Consider the following 17,661-nt stretch of genomic DNA (forward strand, 5'->3'; position numbering starts at 1 on the left):
AGAAGGGACGGGATTGGCTCGCCGCCACCATCCTTTCGCGTCTTGGCCACCGGCTCTCCACTGGCGTTTCTCTTGACTGATGCCACTAACTTCTCATCAGCAGGGCGGTCGTCGTGCGTCACAACACTCACCTGGTTACCTGCGGAGCCCGTCCGTGTACCCGACACGGCAATATCCGTCTGGGTATTCTTAGGAGGGTAGGCACTGCTACCTCCCCTCTGTGGACCAATTCTAGCCCAACAGCTTGTCTCTGAATGACCAAATTTCCGCAGAGAGGGCATTTCGTGTCCCTATGCGGATTCGCATCGCATCTATTAGCGCCATGACCCGGTCGTTTGCAATAAGAACAAGTACCATCGTGGGCGGGGCGGAAAGCTGTTGCGTCATCCCTCGACTGATTCTTCTTGATAATAAGGAAAATATCGGCTAGTCGATCAGCTAAAGCGTCAACCTTCGTCTCGAGTGGAGACAAGGGAGCTTTTGAACGCATCATGACCCTTTTTGACCCACCTTACCCTCTCAACTCCTACATAACTTGCGAGCTCTCTGACCCCTGGTAGCGCGAATTGCTCAAGGAGTTCGCCGCCGCCTGAAAGGCGCAGCGACCAGACCAGAAGTCCATGATTGCATCGAATAGGGCCTTGTAGGTCTTCGCACCTCGATAGATGGCAAACTGGGCCAACTCGAGATGTTCCATCACGGCGTTGCGAAGCAGTCCGAACTTCGCTTCGTCGTTGAATCCCGCCTTCTCGTAGAGACGGTATGAGTTTCGAAGGGACCCACTGAGATCCCCGAAAGAAAGGCGAGCGGCCATTGCATCCCGAATCACATCTTCAAGTGACTCAACCGGGGCGAACCGCTCGACCAAGGCCTTCTTGACCTTCTGGTAGTCGGAGCCATCTGCACTGATATCTCCGTTCTTGATAAAGGCTTGATACAAGAAGTCGAATGCATCTCCTTCCAGGTAGCGAAGGAGTTCAGATGCCCTTTCTTCGTCCGACTTGCCAGAGGTGGCAACATTTTCGAACCCGAAAAAGAACTTGTGGACGTCGGCCGGCTTCGACAAGTCAAACTGTGACAGGGAGACGTCTTCTTTGCCACCCCTCCACAAGAGTACCATGTTGACAGCTAAAAAGGGGGCCTGCGCGCGTAGGGGAGAGAGGAAAGCGAGATGTTCATTTCAAGAGGGGGGGTCGGTTCCGGTGCCGTTGTTGTTCTCCCCCATTGCAGTGTGTCGCGGCGCGCCCCTTTCTCTTATAGAGGGGCCGCCATCATCTTCCACTCCACAGGACCGCCGCCCTTCAAGGGAGATTGTCCACGTGTACACCTGGCGTACACGCGAACCAACAAAATCACCTTTTTGAAGGCTTTGGTCCTGGGGACACTCCTGGGTACTGCACCCTGTACAGTACCCCAAATCCCCACACTAGGCATGAGAGACAGGGTCAAAGGCAACAACAGCAGACTCTAATAACAGAGTTCTGGCCGGGTAGTGATTCTGCTTTCTGATTGTGCCGCTCCGAATTAGTGCCGCGTTATTAGTCCTTACACAGGGCGGCACTAATGCGAGAGCGGCGGCGTGTACCCTGGGAATCTCGACCGCGCGACCTCCGGTTTAATCTCGGGCGAAATGAACGTGCACTGCTCCCGCTGTCTGTTCGGGTGCCCGTAGTACTCCCCTCTTCTAACACGAATGACTTTGTCTGGGAAGGATTTCAGGAATGGCCTGGAGCGGAAGCACGATAATGAGCGCTCACCACGACCCACGTCCGCACCCCCATCAACGAGAAAAGGTCTATTGAATCTCGAGATGGCGACTTGGAATGCCGAACGTATTCCTTCGGCATAAATGGCGATCCCGCTTTGCTCGGGAGTGTCCAAAGGAACAGCCACCTTGGGATTAGAGCTAGACCATTTCACTCGAAGAGTTCCACCGCGACGAATGTCTACGTCTAGGATTGCACCACTCAACACGGAATCGGGCAGCGCTCCATCCTCGGTCGGAACGCCACCATTGTTGAAGGCAGGGATGCTGATGAGCAACCTTGCCGTGAGCGGATCCACAATCGCAGAGTACACACCAGCAATTGTTGGGCTGGCAGGCAAGCCCTTCACGGCTGCGATTTCGTCCAGCTGTATCTCTAACGTTTCGGGTTTAAAGAACAGTCTTTCGATCCTGCCGTTCTGCCAGCCATCTTCTCCAAAACCTCTTTCCCTCCAAAACGGTACGCTTGTCGAGACAAAGAAAGTGTTTGGTTCAAAAGGATCCGCGTTAATACCGAGGACGGAGCGACGATCGCCGACCGAGACCTCACCGAGCTCCTTGACGACAGAGTAAAGGAGGCCTTCGCGGGCGACGCGAATGAGTCTTATGGTACCGCCTGTGGTACCGACGAGAAGGAGGGAAGGGTCTGCAGGGACGAGGGCGAGGGATACGGGGATACCGGCAAAGTAGTTAGTGGAGCCGAGGCGGAGTTTTGTGTCGCGGAAGAAGGGCTGGGCGAGGGAGGGTAGGGCGAGGGAAAGGAGCAGAAGGAACGAGATGGCGGATCGGGAGGTCATGACGAAAACGTTAGACAAGCCTCGCTTGTCAGAGATGATCAGGGCGCGAACGTGGAAACTGCCGTGTAGGGGAAGGGGCTTGTACGACGTGGTGGTGATGTTGGTTTTATACAGACGGAGGGACGACGGAGAGGTCGCGTCATTTATGCGATGCTTGTGATCGGTGTATGTCGCAGGGGGTGGGGCCTGCGGTGGGCATACAGGGAACGGTATACTCAGAGTAATGTGGGATGGTGTCTCGTTCAAGGGCGTTGTGGTGAGTCTGGGAGCAGATGGATGGGGCGAACTTTGGACTAAGGTGATGAACTGTACGTATAGGTGGTGGTAATTGGGGTGGGATGTGTGTTTACAGAGGCGAACGGACTCGTATGCAGGTCCGTAAGGCGCTAACGCGCTACAATACGTGAGTAGCGTACGATATGTACACGAAATGCGGGAAGGAGGGAGTGTGAGGTGTTGGTGTAGGCGGGCTGCGTCGGGTTGATGCGGAATACAGTCGAGCGTGTGAATCAATCAATCTGTAGATGTAAATTTCAACTCTCCGACAGTCCGACAGCGACATTTCGTGGAGAGAGAATTAATTCCTAAACACACCCACCGCTTTGCCCCTTCCGCTGCTTTGCTGCTCCTCTCAACGTACCGTACCTGTGAGTATTGCACATACAATATAGCGTGGCATGCGGTAGGCCAACGTGTGTATTCTCGGCTTACCCACTTTTCTTACTTGTACCGTACGGAATCCGCGTGCTCGAGAACTGCAGGAAGCGTACATTTGGACTGTGCAGAAAAACCTAGAACCCACCTTTGCCACGCAAGTTATTCAATAGGGCTTTGATATGCCCAGATATGCCCTGTAGAGCGGGACGCCCCCATAGTACGGCCACAGTGTCGACTCTATACCCAAGGCAACAATGTACAGTAAAGCCATGCGATACTCGGACGGTACCCAAGGGTACTCCTCTGGGCTTGTCCACATCATGACACTAATGTTTCAGGGACGAGGCCCAAAGAAGGGCATCTTGGTCCGGCAACATTAGTTTACAGGCCGTCTGTACCGCCCACTGTACTTTCAGACACTCTTTACTGCATACCGATGCCCACTTGTCATCTGGACACCGGACTACAACACAGACAGGCCAGATGCAAAGTGAGACCAGGTGTACAGCACCTTGAAGTACACGTATCTACTCTACAGTTCTAGATGAAGACACACTCCAAATGGCAGAAGCACTTTTCGAGAATTGTAATACAAGCGACACGGACGCATCGGCAATAATCAAAATATTGCGACAAAGGGTTCTTAGTGAACGGATTATTGCACGGCCTCCTTCCACTAGAAACAATCCGTGCACCCATTGCAAAGTTTCCAGTTGACCTTGGAGCCGGCTTGAGCAGATTGCGTCTACCCAGCGACGATTCACTTCTGGCGGAAATCTCGCCGCCGGGTGACGCTGTGATGGGAATATCACTATCCGGCACGTACCCTACAGGCACTTCGACGACCCCATCTGTCGCTCCGCAAGGAACGGCGCTTCGGTTTAGAGCCCGACTTTTCAGAAACGGCTCGACATCTTCAAACCTCTGCACTAGAGATCCCGCGTCAGTTGCACGCGCTCCGTCTGCGTGATCTTCATGTCCGAGAAGCGCTGGCCGCAGCGTCGAACAGCCTGAAAAGAACACCACCTCTGCATCTCCTGTCTTTGTGCGACTTGCAGAGCGTTTCGAGCATTGGAAAACAAGTTGACGAGGTGTTGCCAACGCTGTCGCCCCCCCAGGTTTCGTGGCCGTGAGAAGAGGAGCACCTAGCACAGGCTGACTGACTGCTAGCAGAGCGAGGCACGAAATGACTTTCCAGACATGCCTGCGAGAGTTTTGCAGCTGAAACATTCTCTGATATGACCACTATCTGCCACTGAAAGACGAATATCGCTGTATGGAATCCGTTGCAATACCTGTTCGGGCCTCCACAGAAAGCGGGAGAGAGATATTAGGGCGATCCTGATGAAAATTTCGCTTCTCGTGGGCTAGGAGACGGCGTGGCTTTGCCAGAGGGTTTGAGACACAATCTTTAATTCAGTCATGCATGTTTACGGAGCCATCTAATCCCCTAATTCCTCCGCTGCCCCGTTTGCGAAACCCATATGCCGAAAGTTCCCTATACGGCCATGATTCTGAAGACAGATTAGAAAAGCGCTGTTAACTTTCAACCTGCGCCGCCAACGAGGATCTATGGGGGGCCCTGAGGAAATACAAACGATACAAATGTCATAGGCGTGCAATATCCACTGTTCGTTTCGGCGCAGTCCAGTCCAAAAGTTCTGTACGAGCACTCATTGAAGGGGATTGGTTGAACGCAGACACTTTCATGGATCACACACAGTGGTGTGGCAATGTACGGTACAGAGTATGTCTAGAGGCAGACTCCCCTCATGACATGGTCAGTCACATTTCCGTCCCTTGGCATATTGTACCGATCAAGAACGAGAGCTTTGTGTAATTTCAGATAGCAAGGAAACGTACGGGGCCGGCAGAGCGAGTGATGTAAGGACTCTTTACCAACTAGGGCATTTTGTGCGCTCCACATGTCGATAGCCGATCATCTCGCAAAACAAACATCTTTTAAGGAATTTGGCCGAGCAATTCCACTTCTTTCGCAAAGACGTTGATGTGAGGGAACCAGAGGCATGTTTCCAAGTCGAGATTTAGAAGGGTTGTTTGCAAAGCAGAACGCATGAGCGATATGCTATTCGCCGTCGACAGATAGTCTGTACAAAAGTTTGAGTCTGTTGGCACAATCTCTTCGTGTATAAAATATCAAAAAGTTTATCCATGATCGATAGAACTAATGACCGGCTCTCCGGCCAGCCTATTTGAAGCAATGATTACATCTCTCGTCATACCCCGTAGCATGGCTGGAGTGGCGTCTACCGCACCATAACATATATTTGATGTTGGCACGTGGTGTGGGCACATCGTTCTTTGCTCGGTTGGCTCCGATAGCTATCTCCAAGATGTGTCACGATAAAAGCCACTAATCCCTCTCGGCTAATTGCCCAGCCAGGAACATACTGTAGTCATCCTTTTCACATGAATGGGAAGTTTTGAACATGAACTAGTTTTAACGTGGCAACCACGGACGTGTGACGCGTCTAGAAAATCGGAGAATGTGAAAAGAGGATCGCAAAAACCCGCTGCTGGCTATGCATTCTCACGACTGCTCACCCATATCGCGAAATTTGCGACGCCGCCTAAAAGAAAATCCATGCCAGAAGTTGTTCCACGTGTGATGGAATCCTAAGAGGGAAAGTACTGTCAAGTCTACAAATAGTCTACATTCCTCACACCGAGCCCCCTTGATCAATTTCTGTACGCTTTTGTTCCCTCAACTGCACATCGCACCATCCCGTTGTCCATCAGAGCTACAGCGCATTTGCGATATTCTCCAAGGTTCAAAAAAGGTTATACAACAATGTAAAACGACAGGCAGCATTGGTAGGTTGTGCAAAAAGGTTTACACGGTAGTCACTACGACATGCAAGTGCATCTCGCGTTCAAAAATAACCCAGGCCAAATACCGGGATTTCACGAGACAGCACCCAATGATTTGCCTACACATTTCAGATTCATCATTCATACAAGAGTGAGCAATCTTTGGTGTGTGCGTACCATGCAACGTACTTGCGAAGAAATGTTGCAGCTGTTTCAAGGTTCGATTGTGTCAATCTGGTCCCGAGACAAACAAAGAGAGTTAGAGAAAGATGGAGTTTACTCGGGCTACCAGACCGCGCTCACCCTTGTAGATCCCGGCTAACGCCGAGACCACGTAGTGGTCATTAGTTTCGTCCGACACCGCCCTCCTTCGTCACACCCATTAGGCCCTGCCGCTTCTGCGGCGGCAGGGACCGCCAGCGCCGGAGCCTCGGCCGCACGCCCAGAGGCGAGCAAAGTAGAGAACGACTCTTAGACTTTGCTATATTCCGACAACCCGGGAGGGCGCGAGGTCACAGAGCGGCCGTCGCCGCCGACTTAATAGAGCACCGGGGTGCCAACCGTAGTTCAGTATCCTTAGTATCCTTCCCTTATCATACCTCAACCATCGCCACATCGACAGATTGTGAGGGGTTACAAACCAAGCAATCTGTAATGTTCTTCGGTCTCGTTAAGACATGGGGAAGTAGGTACAGGAATCCCCGTAGGGTATTCCTGTACGAGGCTACATGAATGTAAGTGCGGTGCAATCACATCTGGTCGCAATTTCGCCACATTCATGTCAAAATCTAGACTTCTCGATAAACATTTAAATTACATCCTTATTGGTCATTCTATCTAAAAACGATGTTCCTGTAGACGGAAACCAACATACACTGCATTGCGAACAGTGCAATTCACGCAATGCCACATAACGTATTTGCTTGACGACCCGGGATCTCGAAATTAATATGGAAAGTCGACAGTAATCATGTGCCCCCTTTTGCATCTATTGCATTTGAAGGGTTGTGTGATAGAAATTAGCTCTTGGCCGACACAAAACACCCTTCGATGTCGTTTATATATTGGAGAAAACTAAAATGACCATGCTTCCCTTCCCAGTCTCCCGAATATGTAGATGCCCTTCGTGATACATGTCTGTCTGCAGAAAGAATTCTGGAGCGTTTAGAATGTTTACTCCTTCGGTCTACGTCGCTAAAGCAGCGGGACATCAAAAATAATCTGAAAAGTCATCGCATTTCAGTACACATAGACAACGGTAGTGCTTACGAGGACAAAAAACACGAACGCATTTGCAGTAATCGTGATAATTTGAAGGTACGACGCAGTCGGATTGCTTGGTATTTACTATCCATTCGCCTAAGACGAAATTTCGAGTCATGCTTCAATGCGACCTGAATCGCATATTTCCAGGTGTAGCACGATGTGCGATATCTTGGAGGCCCTTTTCAGCCGCAGTCGCTTCTCTCGACATACTGATGTGCGCTGAATCATCGAGCAAAAATACCTCCCTCCGAACCGAACAAGGTTTAGGTGCAGCCACAACTAATCCAGAATCGTCCGTACTTGGAGGGGGGCCAGCGGGCGCTGAGTCTACGGGTTTGGGTGCGGGTGCGCTTTCCCTTATTCTTGCTCGAATAGGGTTTGAACAGCCTGTGAAAACGACTCCACTTTCACTCTTGGTCAGATCTGAACTCTGTGATGACGATGCGCATTGAAACACGAGTTGGTCCAGTGATCCAGTGTGCCTTACCATGGCGTAGTTGCTTTCCGTGCTCAGAGGAATACCAGTAGCGAACGTGACAAGAAAAGCAAGGTACAAACTCAGAGCTAACTCAGCAAACATGGCGAAAATTTTTTGAGATGTCGTCTTCGGGGGCAAAGGCATGCAGGTGTTGGAGTTGTGTGTTTTTATTTCTTAGAGTTGCTGCACGAGACCTAATTTATACTACTTTGCATCTGCAGATACCATCTCAGTGCGTTCCAGATCATGCGAGGTAGTCGGCCTCAATTCTGCTGAATTGAGCAAATCAACACTGTAACTTATTAGGTACTGTAGGGCCATTGACCACGGGTCCGATTATACCGAATCCACTCTATCTTCGCTGTCAATACAGTACAGTGCTAACGTGTTACGTCTTCCTTTCGTAGAACCAGAGAGAAAGAGTTGAGGTGTACAGGTGTATCCTCAACAGCAGGCACCGTTCGGTTTCAATATGTAGACCTTCTTCGGTTCAGAAAGTGCAGAGAGAAGTAAAATTTTTAATGGCAGAACCGTTTTCGCTATATTCGGGATAAGAGTCATTGTTTATGTAAAACATGTTCGTCCATAGAAGTTCCACGCATGCTCAATAATGAAAGAATTCGCAAATCCAGAAGCTGTTCGAAGTGAAAGGAGAGGTAGTCTGGTCATCCACGTATGGACACAGAAAGCTACATGCCGGTACAATCTTATGTGAATTCTTATGCTTTGGTGCCAAATTTTGTGATGGTGAAGCAGTACAAACAAATCCAGTACCAGATGAATAACTTGTCTACTCAATGACAATGACTACAGCGTGCATTTTTCATCCTCGGCCCTTCAACAGCACGTATATTTTGGAAGTGACGGGCTGTTGCTGGCGTAAAACATGTCTCGATGCTATGTCGCGATTCTACTGAGGAGGGGGCTTTACCGGCAAGCGCGTTTACAGTGGTCAGAATCTTCACGTACGCATTGGACATTTAGATTTCAACTCTCACACTGTGCGTTTTTGCCACGGTTAAAGTGAGTCAGGATGCATCTCAACCACACTGTAATTGCCAAAAACTCGCAATGTGCATATATCTTTCTTGAAGATATTCGTAGTTTATTGGTTCTAGTCAGTCACGAGACATCGGCTAAGAGGGGACACAGAAAGGCTACGCAAAACATTAGACCGAACTGGAAAACATAAAGAAAACATAAAGAGAAAAAGACATGATGAGAAAGGAAACTACACCGATCACGGTAATTAACATAGTCCATGTTAAATCTGAACGCCACTTTTTCGCTCTGCTACAAGAATAAACCTGATCCAGATTAATTTTGAATCCAGGTTAATACGTGTTGGAATTGAAAATAACATGGACCAGGTTCTTCAAAAGCCCACAATTTCCGGTGGGTGCAAGATCATTGCTGTCGTTTATATCGTACCCACCTTCTCGCTATTTTCTAACGGTTCACAGTCAAAATGATTACGATGCTTAGCTATGATGCTCTGCAGCTCCCAAAAGTGCTGCTTTTCTTCCCACAATCCGTTCAAGTTGAGGGACATAAGCGATGCGGAATGCGATGCGCACTGGACCGTCCCAATGCGGCTCTGTGATCCAAAACTGGATCGCTTTAGGTACGCTCGGTTGGCTGATAGTAATTACAGCCACTCGCTATTCTCCGGGGAGCTTCACCCCTATACATACTAGCGTGTACAGAGACGCGTACACACCTCTCAACAAATAACCATATTCTCAGACTGATGTCTATCCAACCGATGTTATCATAAGAGGTCTCTATCCAACATTTCTATTTTCGTGACTTGCACTTTTTCGGCAAGAAGGAAAGGATATCATCGCTACAATAAATAACTTTTGCGTTAGGATAACAAAGAGGTTGGTAACGACTACATGTTCTTCAGGTCCGTTTTTATAAACGAATGGAAAACAAGCCTTTTTAGGGCACCTGGAAACAGTGTATGTACTATAGCTCTGAAACGAAAACAACGGATCAGAATAGCAACCTGGTGTTTTATATGCAAAACAGTCTTCACTGCCAAGTGCTCTGTATGGTGTTTTTACCGAGGACAAGTACGGAAGGAGATGGCGCCCATAAAGACTTCCTAAATTTGCAGTTCAATGTACAGGGTGGGGACGCGCAATAGTGCCGCTTCATTATTGCCACCCTCGAATTAGTGCCGCAAAAACCGGCAGACACAAATTCTGCCACGTGTGATGCACGACGTCGTCATCGCCCACTCCTCATGCGCCTCAGCTCAATTGGTGATGGCACCTCACTCAAAGACCCTAACATGATTCCTGAAAAGATCGCCAAAGCGAAGCGTACGCGCCTTACGATTGCACAGAAAATCGAGGTTGGGCATCTGCTGCAGGTCGGGAATGCGAATACCACAGTTATGCGTCAGTTCAAATTTTCAGAGCGAACCATCCGAAACATCAAAACGCTCTCTTCCTTTACTCCAACAAATTGTGACCAACACCGCTACAACGCTCGGAACAAAGACTTTGCACCTGCGATGTGGAGGAATGGATTGAGATCGAGACTGAGCTTGTGGCAGAAGCTTCTATTAGTGATGCTTGCGATTCAATACATTATGGTGGAGAGCTACAGAATCAGTCTGCCAGTGATGCTATGATGGATGATTGTGTGGCAGAAGGCGAGTGTGAAATTACGGAGAGGCGGGCCGTACCGAGTGCTGTAGTGTTAGCAAGGTTGTTTGGGTCTTTGGAGAGTCTGGGTGTGGAGTGCGATGTGAGCAATGCCTTATCGCACTTGAGGTCCGCAAAACGAGCTTTTCTAGAAGCTAGGCATGAGAGATAGGGTCAAAGGCAACAACAGCAGACTCTAATAACAGAGTTCTGGCCGGGTAGTGATTCTGCTTTCTGATTGTGCCGCTCCAAATTAGTGCCGCATTATTAGTCCTTACACACGGCGGCACTAATGCGTAGGGTCGGCTGTACCTGTTTTTGGAAAAAAAGGACTGTTCTCTCACAAAATCAAACACTGTTCTCATGTTCGGACAGCTCCCAGTCGGATAGATATTAGCATGTGTTGGCTTGAGATATATTTGTGTGATTATACATAGAGGTCTTGAGACCTCTATGTATAATCACACACACGTGTTGTTCATTTGAGACGTTTTTGTGCACGCCCACTCTCAGTTTCATATAGTTCACACATACAGGTGCTTTCATCTCGAATAGCGTACAAAACTAAGAAAGTCTCCGAATGTTCTTCGCCTAGCTAGCGCCCATCTCTTGCCTGTTCTTCCAACCCCCGAGATTTTTCCTTCCCCAATAGCGGCACGCCTCCCAAGAACTATAGTACACTGAGAAAACAGGGATTATCGCTATGGTTGTGAGGGACAAGCTTCAGTCGCCCATTCAATATGTTTCCACCCATCGAGTGTCTGCCGCTGACAGTCTCGATTTGTCTGCTCTCGATAGGACGCGAAGCGTGAAATGTACAAATACAGTAGCAATTCGAGGGGTTCAGATTCGCAGAAATGAATACCTTGGCAGACAACCTCCTTCAGGGCACGACTATAAACACAATTTGTCATTGACTCAAACAGAGTTGCGAGGCCACGACGCCCTGCCAAGCTTCCCTCCTTTACAGTAATCTTCTCCAGACGTTTTTTACAAAGACAAGGTATCCCCACTAACTCTGCCCCCATCACGCTCATACATCCGCAAACCTCACCGCTATACAGGGGGGGTCTCTTAATTAGTGCACTTTTAGTTAGTGCATATTGGACTTTAATGCACCCTCTGATAGCTTGGCACGAACAGGTACAGGTGTACACGTATGTTCCACGGGAGCACAATGGTCGTCGCCGTCCTTAGAGAGCGGGTTCCATTCTTTTACAGATCCCAGAGTCGCGATCAGGAGAATACATCCAAATGCGACCCAGATGGTGAGACGTTTTGGCCTTGGAATCGTCGCACAGTGGCTCTGGAACATGAGATTGCCACATCTCTGGCTGCATGTCCACTATAAAAGTTTATTTGTTTTCCAATTTCAGCCTTCAAATTTCATTGGTGCGCTTCCAGGTCGACGTTGGAACAGATGAACATACCCGGTTCTCTGTAATTCGACTGGAACAGTGATGGATATCAAAGCGAAACTATATTCGGAAAAGGGGAACATTTTGAGTAGTGCAGAAGCCACTTTCCAAATTGTTCAAAAGTTGCGAAATCGATTGCCGCTCAATTCTTTAAACGTCTTCAAACTAGAAGTTGTCTCTGGGCATCGAAGGCTTCGCCGATCAGTACACAATTCTCTATATTCGCGCTCTGCACTTCTCCCGCTCTCTCGCCGCCTCGCAACCCACCCCGTCTCCGTTGTCCTTAACCAATTCCGCCGTCTCCATCCCCACCGCTTTCCCCCTTGCTGCAGAGACGATAACTCTCATCCTCGACCCCGCTGCCTTTCTGTGGGCACGATTGGTCACCCCCGCCACACCTCCGCCATTTATCACTGTTGGCCTTGAGGTCCGCCGATACTCGCCAACATAAGGTCACCGCAGACTTCCAAATTCGTTGCCTTGCATTATTGACATCCATCACCGGTGCTTTTGCTACGGTCGCACCTGCTCACTATCCCTACACCTCTGCCTTTTTCTACTTTAGACCTGAACGCCCGCTTTTCCTCGCGAAAAGACGAGCACAGCTGAACTCCATTTCCACCGCCTCCAACTTGTCCCGAAAACGATTATTGCTGCCTTGTAATCCTTTCGCCTTTGCAACTCACAAAAACGTCAAATTCAGACCTCCACCTCTACAGTGTAGGAGAAACTTCACTGCTATTTCACCAAAAAAATGAGTCAGTCAAGAAATCGCCGCATGTCTCTTGCTCGTAATGCTCCACAAGAAGCGTAGGAGTACCTCAATGAACTGAACTCGTCTGATTTAGAATCTCAGTTTGGTGGAAGGGAGATCGATTGGCAGAGCGATCTCAATGCTGGAAGGTCGATATGTAAGTTTCTGGTTGAGTGGGCACAGCGAGGACCATACCATGATGTCTTTTCTACTGGGGGAGGAAGTAAAGAATTGACGCTGTCATCCGCCAGTGTCATTAACCGTGGCGCTGCAGAGCTTTTGAATACAGAGAAAAGGGCGCAGGCCGCTTATCGTGCTTATAAGGACGTGTTTCCGACATCCATATGGCACTGCTGCAGTCGTTTTTGCTTTGCCTCCATCGCAATCGACCCTGTAAAGATTCGGCTATTCGAAGAGATTCGCCTAATTCAGGAAATTGCGGAACGATTACATTCGTCTATCGCACCTATTACTGATCTTGTTGACACGAGACGACGCGGTATTGGTGGGTCGTACATTGGCTTTTACGCACCTTCCAGACAAGAGAGAGAAGGTGGGTTTAGTGCGGACGTTGCCTCGACAGACCGAAAAAAAGGTTTCCAAAAATTCGCAAACTTCGTCGTGCGAGTTGTACCGTTTCTCTACGGTAAGGAGGACGCACCGAGTGGCACGAAATGTCCCTCGGAGAAGCTCTGCACGGAAGCGATTTGCTGCTTGCTGGGCGTCTCAAAAAAATTTCTTTACGGGAGGAAGAAAGTACCGAGCACAGGCAAACAGTCTGGGGAGGCCACCGAGATAGAGCTTTTCTGCATCGTTGACGATGCAAGTACCCGGTTACGTCAGCGTCGTCGTGTCGAAGATCGAGCAGGGTATCCCCCAATCGAAGAACTACCAACCTGGGATTGTGGGTGTAGTGAGCCTTGTCTAAGCGCTCTGAATATTGTGTTCTTAACGAGCGAGTACCGATAATTTTCTAAATGCTCGAAGGAGCTCAACCGGCGGCGAAAGGAGAACAGATTCCTCCTTAATGCAATGTTCTGCACGCTGTCCAACGCCCCGACAAAAGTGGGCGACGCTGCTCTCTCTGCGTTGTATACTGTGTCCAAAGGGCACATTTCGGATGTGCGTATGGCTCTCCAAGCCATGTGCTCCTACCCCAAAATTGAGCACAGGTCCTTTATTGAGGGAGGAGTGCAAGGCTACCGTACCCACAAGATGCACCCAATGAACAGGTACCCGGACCACGTCCGTGAACAAGTCGAAAATAATTTGGACATGGTTCTTCCTGCAGATCCGGCTGGAGGCCATGGTATGAACGTGTGCCGATTATACTCCCCTGAGATCAACACCAAAGAGAAGCTACGAAAGCTGCTGAGGAGAATTTTAAACGAGGATGTCGAAGTCGACGAGCAGATGTCAGACTCAACTCTACAAAGAATGATAAATCGGTATCTTGAGGCAAGAAGGTGCCGCGTAGAATTCAATCAATCGGACCACAACGCTTGCCCACATTGCAAGACGTTGAGATACGCCATCCTGCAGTACCACTACGAGTCAAAACAGCTGGAGCATCAGCACCGTTCACAATTCGGTGACAGGAGCCAAGATTTTGACCAGAACACCCAGTTCGAGAGCGACCGTCTTCTTGCAGCACTTGCCACAAAAAAGTACCAAGAGCAAGAAGCACTAAGTACATTCGTAGTTCACAACCGGCGCAATGCGGATATACGAAAAACTGTGAAGTCTTGGGGGGACTTCTTTCGCTCCGTGGAAAATCGTTTTCGCGAGCTAAATTTTATTGGAAACGGGTGGAACTCTATGGCCAACCACGCCATGATCACCCACCAGGATGACATGACGAAGGTCGACTTGCCACATTTTACTGTGAACGTTTCAGCAGATATTACACGCTGGCGCTTCAACGTCAATGCGCATGTCAACGCTGTCACGAAGGATTCTATTGTTTTCTCCCACGAACAGGGAACTGGACCAAAAAATGCTTCAGCTATCATTGAAATGGTGTTGATTGATCACCTTTTGCGGTGTAAGGGAGAGGCAATCAAAGTAATCGTTTCAGATAACGCAGCTGTGGGGAAAAATTGGTTAACAACGATCGCGTTGCCACAATATATGGTGGATCAAGGGCTGGCAGACATTGTAATAGTCGTTTTTCTGGAGAATAACCATGGGAAATGGTTAGCCGATATGTTGTTCGGACAATGGCAGACCAGGCGGAAAAAGTCCGTCCTTCTCAGCATTGATGACCTTCTGAGTGAGTTTGAATAGATAAACTCCCGAAGCGGGAACGTTAGGGGATTTGCAGTGAACCCACTCGGAAGCGTGGACTTTGCTGGTATTTTTAAGTCTTTGGGATATCAAACCAAACCCCCCAAGGATTTCGGTTTCACCAAACGAAATATTCACTTCGCTGCTGCATGCCGCCAGGTCGCCAAACAAAGACTGTCCTGTGACGTCTTGCATCTTCTCGGTCCGGCTCTTCCTGTTGCCGAAGGAATGGTCTGGATCTCTGCCTCCTCCCCTACTCGCCGACCGCAGGACGAACTTGCGTACGAAGAGCGATTTTTCGACGTACCTGCGGCCAACTTGTCCGAATTAGCTGGTGACAGTCAGACCTCTGTTCCACTAAGTAATCCGGAGCATCCGCAAACTCAAAATGAATCAGTGGTACTTCCCTTGGTGGTCCCGCTGGACCAACCGTTCTCGCCAAGCGGACAGGGAGTTGTCTCGCAGAGGACTACGAAGCATGTTGGATTCAACGGACTGGCGTTCCGGGGCTCGAATGGATATCCAGAGTTGATGAACACATCATCGCGGCTTGTACAGCAGGCTTGGCCGCCCAGTATGCTTAATCCTGGTGCTGTTTCGGACTCCGGGGAGCCAATTTACGGCGTTGAGAGCGTAAAGTGCGCCCCGGAGAACTGGGTCATTAGAAGACCAGTGAGCCATTTCGCAGCTGGGAATGACAGAAAGGCCCGTTACGCGCCTCGCAATTTACTGAATGCCAAATTCCAGAGAGGGCCTCGCGAATCCCAGACGTGGGTACCGACGTCGACATACGCGGAACCTCCGTTCCCGACCATCAGCGGAACCGCAGCATACGAAGCAATGAAGAACGTTGCTTTGAAATACGCTGATATAGGCAAGTCCGTTAATGTGTTGGACTTGTTACGCGAGGTCTACCTATGTATGGGCTCGAGGGATATATGTTCGGACCCTTGGTACCAGCGCTCGGTCACACTACCCAGCCACAACGCACTGCAAGTGTATAGAAATGCTCTCCAGATATTTAAGGAACGATGGCAAGGGGAACCTCGAGCTCCACGAACGATTAGACAGTTGTTTAAGCTGGATGAAAACGTAAGCAATCAGGTCACGGCGATACTGGAAGCCCGGGGTCAGGTCCCGACTAACAAGGTTTTGCGCACAGCCCTAGAAGAAAAAAATTAAATTTTTTGAGTGCACCTACATTGCAATTTGAGATTTTTAGCATATTTGAGTGCACTGTGAACGCGAATTGTTGCCGCTGTTGGCCACACAACCTCCTATTGGTGGCACTTGGAGTGCACCCAGAGGGCGGCATGAGTGTATGATAGTCCTGCACTCATACCGCCCTCCGAAAATGCTATGTAACCCGGAGTGCGAGGTGAGTGCAATGTGCATTGCATGCTGCTCCGCATTTCGTAGTGCACTCACTCTGCACGCAACTTGCGTCCAAGTCCATAGTTTAGGTGGAGTTTGGAGGCGAGGGGTGGAATTTGGAGCTCGGCGGTCAACTTGGTATTCGTGGAGACGAGAAGATGGTGGGCAAGTCACGTGCAGCAAAGCAGTACCACTTTGCTGCTTGCACTTCTTGCTCTGGTTGATGGGCTGTGTAGAGGGCCAGAGGTCAGAGGAACCGATGCGCTACAAGTCCGTAAACTGTCACAGTAGCCTTTGAAGAAGAAGGTGTACCATCGCTCGGGCTTGATGTGAAGGTACGAGAAATGTTGTATCGAAGCTGTATTAGTGCGACCGGGAGTATGTGAGATTTCCGTCAAGCTTTACGAGAATTCGGGCGCGTCTATTCTCTGGCTTACTACATTCTTCCTATATACCCTTCTCCGTATTTCTATCATTCGCACAAATATCTTTTCAACATTGTACTGCTTTACTGCTTAAGAGGCGACCTTTCTAGGTGCATACGCGGATAACATTGAAGTACGACTAGCAAAGTACCTAGTAGAAGAAGCCAGTTAATATTACTTTCAAAATACAGTCTTCACTTCATGGTGCAGGCACTTCGCAATATGCTCTAGCCCTGTGTGTTGTCGGCAGGACTGCTGCTCGACAGGCGATGGCATGCATGTGCACAAATATGGGGTTCTGGCATTCCACAACTGTATTTATGGAGCAAAGTCGCGCCGCTTTCGAGGGCAACTTACTTCTTCGAATCCTTGACTTCGGATGCTTCTGACAACTCGCCGTTATCGAACGACGTCTGCAAGTCCCACATTTGGGCGTATGACCCCTTCTGCCGTATCAACTCAGCATGGGACCTTCTCTCGACAACGGTACCAAGGCCCTCTTCTGCGCCATCTGTGCCAAGGACAATGATCTCGTCCGCTATCATGATTGTGGACAGTCGATGTGCAATCACGATCGTGGTTCGGTTCTTGCATACTTCCCGCAGGTTTGCTTGCATTTCTCTTTCCGTTTGCGTGTCCTGTGCATCGGGGCGGTGATGAGGGGTGCGGATTCAGAATGAGGTCAGAGATCTTGCACAGCGTGTCGCGTATAGCCAAAGTGCCACAAAAATTTCTTTCAGAACAGTGCTCAGCACTTACCAATGATGACGACGCCTCGTCAAGCAGAACAATAGCTGGTCCCTTGACCAGACACCTGGCGCATCCTACGCGCTGTCGTTCCCCTCCTGATAGGCGCACTCCCCGCTCTCGGACAAGGGTGTCTAGCTTCAGCGGGAGAGAATCAACGAAGTCTCACAAAGCAGCCGAACGTGCAGCGTCATAAATTTCAGCA

General features: G+C 49.4%; 1 protein-coding gene across 1 annotated transcript; it reads right to left on the reverse strand.

Moving 5' to 3' along the window:
• Positions 1-7,435: 7,435 nt before the first annotated feature.
• Positions 7,436-7,939, reverse strand: CHC_T00004477001 (hypothetical protein). Its single transcript, XM_005715882.1, has one exon. The coding sequence runs from the start codon at positions 7,937-7,939 to the stop codon at positions 7,436-7,438; it is 504 nt and encodes a 167-aa protein (XP_005715939.1).
• Between the last annotated feature and the right edge of the window lie 9,722 nt (positions 7,940-17,661).

This window comes from Chondrus crispus, genomic scaffold, assembly GCF_000350225.1.
Source record: "Chondrus crispus Stackhouse genomic scaffold, scaffold_233, whole genome shotgun sequence".
In the NCBI taxonomy this organism is placed as follows: Eukaryota; Rhodophyta; class Florideophyceae; order Gigartinales; family Gigartinaceae; genus Chondrus; species Chondrus crispus.

Bases quoted from the DNA above. Each gene is read 5' to 3' on its own strand.
- CHC_T00004477001 (XM_005715882.1), bottom strand. From the start codon at position 7,939: ATGCCTTTGCCCCCGAAGACGACATCTCAAAAAATTTTCGCCATGTTT.